At 32.3% G+C, this 7646-nt stretch overlaps 1 protein-coding gene across 1 annotated transcript; it reads right to left on the reverse strand.

The window, feature by feature from the left end:
- Window positions 1-5985: 5985 nt before the first annotated feature.
- LOC136979511 (uncharacterized) lies at window positions 5986-7200 on the reverse strand. Its single transcript, XM_067275517.1, has one exon. It carries the CDS (start codon window positions 7198-7200, stop codon window positions 5986-5988), a length of 1215 nt encoding a protein of 404 aa, XP_067131618.1.
- Between the last annotated feature and the right edge of the window lie 446 nt (window positions 7201-7646).

Consider the following 7646-nt stretch of genomic DNA (forward strand, 5'->3'; position numbering starts at 1 on the left):
ATCTGCTGTTGCAAAGTTTTCGTTTTCTGGTTACAACCTGAGTGATTCTGAAGACTTTCTGAATGCATTTAAAAATGTATTCTTGAAACTAAAAGTAGCAAGCAGGTTTAGAAACGATGTCAATTTTAATGCAGAAGGCGAAAAAATTACTGCATCGAGATTTATCGTTTCAAGTCGTGACGAAATAACTGCAATTGATGAAAAGTTTTTCTTTTAAACTGTAAAAAAATTGCCGCTAACAGCAAATTCTCAGTTATCGCATACAATTTTAAATCTTTTTATTATGAACGGAACATGAATATTCTGTCAAACTGTATAAAAGCCATGTCTTTTGCTGACGCCATAGTGATTTTAGTATTTCTTTTATTTACCCCAAATGTATTGTTTCTTTTGTCCGTTGCCATTACTATTGTGTCTATTCAAATTGGATTAATTGGGTACGTATCTTTGTGGAATGTGACTATTAATAATGCTGTATTCTTAACGTTAGTGATGTGTACTGGATTTTGTGTTGATTACACAGTTCATACGGCTTACGCGTTTATCGATTCCAAAAAGAAGACACCGAACGAAAATGTCAAAAGTTGTTTATATGCTGCTGGATATTCAGTAACACAAGCTTGTATATCTACTTTCTTAGGTGTTTCGGTGTTATATTTTGGTCCCTCAGAAACGTTTGTCATATTTTCTAAAATTATAACTTTAATGGTAATTTTTGCTTTTTTTCACAGTCTAATTTCACTTCCTGTAGTTTTGAGTCTTTTAGATTCTATTTCGTTTAATCTTTTAATAAAAAAAGTTAAAAAAAATAGAATTTAAAGTAAATTATAGGATCGAAATTGAATGTTCAAATTCTAGAAATATGTCAGCTGTTCACGATATTGATAAGTTTTATTTATACGTTAAATTTTAAAATGCGAATTTTGGACACCGGAGTGGAAAACTGTATACAGTGTTTACAGTTGTATGAATTTATACTTGTATAAAATGATTTGAAGAAAAACTTTACTGTTAGAATATGGTTTGCTTTGCAAATACAATAAAATATTTAGTATTGTTGAATTGAATTATTTTATTCATTTACAAAACGTATAACATTTAAAAACTGGAATTATAGGCACTAATATGTGATAATTTAATGTATCGTGAATAATTCGGTCATTTTAATACAATATTAAGCATTGAGAGATGCTAGGTTTCGACGAATCATTTACAATATTATTCTTTCAAAATATTGAGCCCGTTTTTACGATAATACTATTCACTTTACAAAAGAATTCCGTATGTGCAGTATAACAGAATCTAATATACAGTGAAGAAATTGCGTGAAATATTAACGAATTTTTGACAAATATCCTCCACAAAATAAACTTGTCTGGGAAATATTTTACTTCTTATTAACAACAATAAATAATAGGGTGATTTATAATTACGTATCATCTATCAGTTTTCGGTTTCCAACCAAAATTCATGATATATATTGAACATTTTGCAGAAATTATTTCTACAAAGCCTTTTTTAGAGAGATAAATGTAAACTCATCTAATTGTCTATAATCTAGTTTTCTCTTTAGCTGTGTGTGTGGAGATGAAGAAATGGAAGGCTGTTCACTGTGTCGTCTCTCAATTCCAATAGTAGCAGGCTAACGTTTAGGTTAATTATATTTTTTAAATATAACACGTCATAATTCATTGTAACGGATCAATTATCATGATTCTTCAGTTCGTGTAAGAGATGTAAAATAATCTTCGATATCTCAAAATACTTAGTTAATTTTATGGTGTATTTTACACTAAAATAATTAACGAAGGAAAAAGATGAATGCTTTTTCAGTAGTAGCCTACCGAATTTTCTATCTGAAATGGTAATTGGAGGGATATCATGCCTAACACTTTGTTGAGCTTTCTGGATTATTTTCTTAAGTTTCTCTGTTTTTACAGGAGAAGATTCCAGGGATATTTGACTATCTTAGTTGTAACCTAGCAGATGGGTAGTCAGTGGTATCATGTGCTGATATTTTGATGGTTAAATGCTGATCTCAATGTTTGTTACTGTTTATAAGGTATGTAACTATCATCCTTCTACTTGTTTGATTTCTCCGTTAAATTTGATTGTGGGTGATAGGGGGTTGTCAGGATGTGCTGAATTTCCAGTGCTGGCTAGTCTATTACATTAAAAAAATAATGAATTAGAATCCATTATCTAAAACCGAGGATTTTGGCACTTCATACCTACAAACATATTCATTATTTCGTGTTTTACAACAGTTTTCCGAAACACAAATGTCTACCTGTATGGCGATCATGCAATTACCCCAAGATGGCCTCTCTTAACATATTAGAGATGAAAATAGGATTTCTAGCGGAATTATTAGTAAATTTTATTATTATAGCTTCTATTGTAACAGATATCAATTATTAAAACGTTAGATTTAGTAGAGTTGGTGAAAAGTCAGACAGAAAATATAAATAAATTTGAATTTGAATGCGTTTAATTTTTTTATAGCCACCAGCTACGCATATAACAGTTAAATATAAACTAATTTACTATTAATATTTCTAACACGCTACGAATTGAATGCGAATTTGCCAGTAGTATAGCTTGGTGCATACAGTACAAACTTCCTAATTGGACATCTTGCCTTTAAACTATAAATTTTAACTTAACGTTAAATTTAACTAATGTTTGACGTTTTAACACGAGAATGTTAATATATAAACTAATTTACTATTAATATTTCTAACACGCTACGAATTGAATGCGAATTTGCCAGTAGTATAGCTTGGTGCATACAGTACAAACTTCCTAATTGGACATCTTGCCTTTAAACTATAAATTTTAACTTAGAAACAACTGAATGTTTGCTGCTACAAAAGAATGTTAAAATGAAAAAAATATAAACTTTAAATTATAAACAACTTGCTTATGTAACTAATTTGCATAATAATAAGTGCATAAGAAGTCGAAAAAATTATTATCAACCGATGTTCAAGTTAAAACTAAACAAGAATACTGATGATTGTTGCTAGAATTTTACCCTAACATATCTTGGGCTGCAATTCCCATTCCTACCCCTTTGTCTCTGAGAATGGCGTAAGATAGAATAAAGTCGAGAGCAGATATGGACAGAATAGGGACTGGATCCTTCGATTAACTATATACGAAATTCCGGTGTGAACGGAAGCAACGTAATTTTGTAAATTAAAAGATAATTAAAAATTTTTGTCCGATAATGTGGCGATGTTCTGATCAATAATTGCTCGTTATTTGTATTTTGTGAACACAACATTGAATCCTCAACTGATTTCTGTCATTGTCACAACACACAAACCACCAATCCGGGCAGACAAGTCGCCGATGTCGCAAACATTTATCGTTATTCATAATTATTTGCAGATCACGAATATCCTTCCTGACATTGAATAACAATGTAATTCATATTCAATTACAATTTATTTATTTTCAGAAAGCCTATTTAAAGTGTTTATAATTAAGATATTGTTTTATTTCATATCTTCCAGTTATATAATATGGTCTACTTTTAAAAATAAACCATGCCATATTATTTAATCTGTAGTTTTGTACCTGAAACTTTCGATAACGTTTTATCTGAAAGTGTTTATATTATTGAGTAAGGAACTATAAATCGATAAATTAAGGTATATAAATTTATTCGTGTACCTCATTAAATACTGCAAGCAGCGAGGTGAATATATTTAATTTATTCCGCTTTTTTCCTAGTTGGCATACGGTTAACATTATAATTTAATGAAAACACAAACTTTTTAATAAATTGCTTTCCTTAAAATTAATATTCACAATTTTATCTTCGCTTTGTCTGTAAACTGATTATTTTACTCTTGGTTCATTCTTTAAACCAATAATTGTAACTTTATACTCGCGTAACGACAGTGAAGTAATTTATGTATTTTTTATACACGTTTTAACACGGAGTTTCTCCAAATATTCATTTTTAATAGATATGAAGCATGAATATATAAGAAGTATTGTCTCTACAACATTATCTCGCGTTGGATATCATATAGGATGCTCTTCTCAAATATACGTTGCAGTTATACACCACCACAGTTCACAACACCAGTCGTTTTAGCAATCTGATTATTAAATATTCTATTACAAAAGGATATAGAATACCTTTATATTTCATCCAATGCAAGAAGCAGGAGAAAGAGAGCAGCTATTAAATCGGTTATTTTAACGCACACTTCACTGTGTGATTATGGAAGAATGACAAAGTTCGAAACATTCGCAATGGTAATTTTTACGCCCTGAAACAAAACTTCTGTCGGAGAAATCAATAATCGAAGATATTATCAAACTTGACGAAGTTATACGGAACGTCAGTATCTTCCGAAATAACGCATTTGTATGTTACGATGATTTGTGTTGTAAGACAAAATGGAATGGAACTCTTGCTATGAAAATTTTACTTTGACTTTAAAAGGAAAATACAAATGATATATAAAAGGGAACATACAACATCAAGTTTGTTCTTATTTTTTATAGAAAATTTCAGCACTGTGTGACGTCCGAACACAATTATCTCGGCTGTAATATATTGCACATAATAAAATTCGGTTTAGCCTGTATATAAAAATTTTTCTTTATGGAAATTTGTTCAATATTTCAAATGTTTCAATGAAAGAGAAAAGATAATTACAGGGTTTTTTCTTCCGTTGGTAGTTATTGATTTCAAATTCTACTGGGCCGAAATAGTATAGACCTAATTATTTTAAAATTATAAAAGTGAAGTTTGTATATTTCTCAAAAAGTAAAATTCTTAAAATTTAACATTTTATTAAATTGCAAAATAATGAAAATCGCATTAATACAAACTTCTTAACGTTATAATCAAAATAAGAACTTAATATAAGTGCTTAGTTTCCTATTAATAGTGACGAAAACGGAAGCTGTGATTACTCTCAGTTACTCAGTTACTCAGTTTTATTAAAAGGTACAAATTAATGTACATTCTGGCTCCGCAATTAGCACTACCAAGGTTCAATACAGAATAATAAATTGGAATTACAGATATATATAAAGTTACAAATGAATGTGAAAAATAAAATATAAAATAAAATAATAATAATAAAGAAGACGTGTCACAATGAGGTGGCAAAAGTAAAAACCTAATAACTAGTATGTACTGTATGTACTTATATACAAGTTGAACAGAATTGTACAATGTATATAAGATAAGATATACAAACAAAAGAGAAAAGTATTACAATGTGGTGAGAGAAGAAAGCCAATTAACAAATATGTACAAAAATTTACATGCTGAACAGTATTACTGATGGTGACATAAGAAATGCAACGCAACAGGCAAGCAAGAGACAGACCGTAGTGTAAGTAGTACAGCCACGGGTAGTACAATGGGAATGCGTGATGAGTAGGCTGCCAGCTGCAGAGGAAGAGTCCGATGGCGGCAGCTGAATCTAGTTGTTGATGAGCCTTATTGAGTGGTTGCTGAAGCTTCTGGCTAACCTTTCAAAAGCAAGGAAAATTTCCTTGCTGGCCCAAATGTCAGAGTGGTTGCATGGCCAACTAATATTAAGTTCATCCATGAGGAGTCCAATATTCATGCGTTCGTGTTCAAGAGTACAGCAGTCAAAGAGGTAATGATCGAAGCGAAGCCATCTTCTACTTGGCAAGTCGGGCAAACTTGTGAGTCCCTGTTGGTGAAACGGTGCAGGTAGGCTGCGAATTTACCATGGTTGGTAAGTAACTGCGTAGTGTAGTAATTTGGAGAAAACCACTGCACGGAGAGGAAGCGATGTAGGTCAGTCCCTAGTGGCAAGTGTGGCAATGGTCTCGTGTCTTTTAATGAGTTTGTAGAAAGCATTGAAGATTTCCTTGTTTTTAATGAAGACGTCGTGATTACAAGGCCAATCAATATTGTAGCTGTTTACAATGATTTTTAGATTGAGACGTTCTGTTTCGAGAGAAATGCATTCGAATATATTAATGGTCAATGTTATCTTGAAGATTACAGAAAGCACATAAGGTATTTCTTTTGTTCGTAAAACGCTGAAGGTAATTGGAAAATTTACCATGTCCAGTAAGAAATTGGGTGAGAGGAGAACTTTGTTTAACCCATTCGTATGTATCATGAAAATTTTTAACATCTGGTACGAATTTGAAAGTAATGTTATTATGTTTTTGAGTCCAGTTATTTTGCCAACGATGGAGTATATCATCGTATAATAATTTTTTGACACTTCTCCGGCAGATCTTATTATATATAGTGCAAGTAGTCATATCCCTGGCGGCTTCCTTAGCTAATTGATCCGCACGTTCGTTTCCTATTAATCCCTGATGTCCTCTTCTCCAAGTGATGCTATATTCATTGGTAGAATTGTAGAATAAGTAACGAATGCGAGTGGCAATAGAGTGCGGTTTTCTACTACGAAGAAGTTGAATAGCAGAATATGAATCACTAATTATATGGACGTTCTTATATTCCTGGTAAAGTTCGATCCAGTAGGTAGCCATGTATATAGCTAGCAATTCCGCCTGGAATACCGTACTTGCTTTATGTAACTTGCCTTTTACATTGTGTATTTCCATGTTGTGTTCGTAGACTACAAAACAACCCATGGATTCGTCGATTCCAGAACCATCAGTATAAATTTCAAAGTCAAGTTGTGTGGGAGGATCAATACGAAATAGGTTGTTAATGTATGGAGGTAGACTTTCAGCAGTTGGACTATGATTTTCATAGTTTTCCGATCTAATTTCACCGGTAACAGTGCAAATATTGGTTCCTATTTTCAGTTGGTGTAGATTGTATTCGAGTTGGATAATCTCTGTAATTGGAGGTTTTCGAGCTAGTACCTGTAAGCTACAAGTAGGAGTTGTCCTGTATGCTCTCGTTATTAAAATCAGTGCTTTCCTCTGTGAAAATATTAATTTTCGATGTAGGTGAACTTTATGAATGGCGTTACCCCAACTACAGCAACCGTAAGTAAGAATGGGGATGTAAATTTGATCATAAATAATATTTATAGTGTCTGATGTGAGTCCCCAGTTTTTCCTAGTAATTTGTGAGAAAGCATGAAAGATTAAGGTTGTTCTCTTAGCAATATATTTGACATGATCTTCCCAGCCAAGTCTAAAATCTATCCATACGCCGAGATATTTAATGCTTTTTTCAATTTTAATCAGCATATTATTCATTTTGATTGAAGGTTTGCGAAGGTATAAGTTGGGTTGTCGTGGCTTGTTGAATACGATTCCTATAGTCTTATTCGGATTAAAGTTTAATTTGTATTGTTTTCCCCATTGATATATTTTTTCGAGTATCTCGTTGCCACGTTTTTCCAATACTGCACGAGATCTCCCACCAATAAGAATTAGCACATCTTCTGCATAGGCTGTAGCTGAGTCATATCCAAAGTTTTCTTGTAAAAAAGCATTAAAAGTTAAGTTCCATAGCAGAGGTCCGCATACTGATCCCTGTGGGCATCCTCGTACAATGTTGCGTTCCACACAGCATGTTCCATATTTTAGTATGGCTTTGCGACCATGAAGATAATTTGCAAATAGATGATATATATTTGATGAGCAAGCAGTTTTCCTTAGTTGAAGGAGTACGAAAGGCCACTAGGCACTTTCGAAAGCTT

This window comes from Centruroides vittatus, unplaced genomic scaffold (genome assembly GCF_030686945.1).
Source record: "Centruroides vittatus isolate TY-2023 unplaced genomic scaffold, ASM3068694v2 contig_628, whole genome shotgun sequence".
NCBI classification, from domain to species: Eukaryota; Metazoa; Arthropoda; class Arachnida; order Scorpiones; family Buthidae; genus Centruroides; species Centruroides vittatus.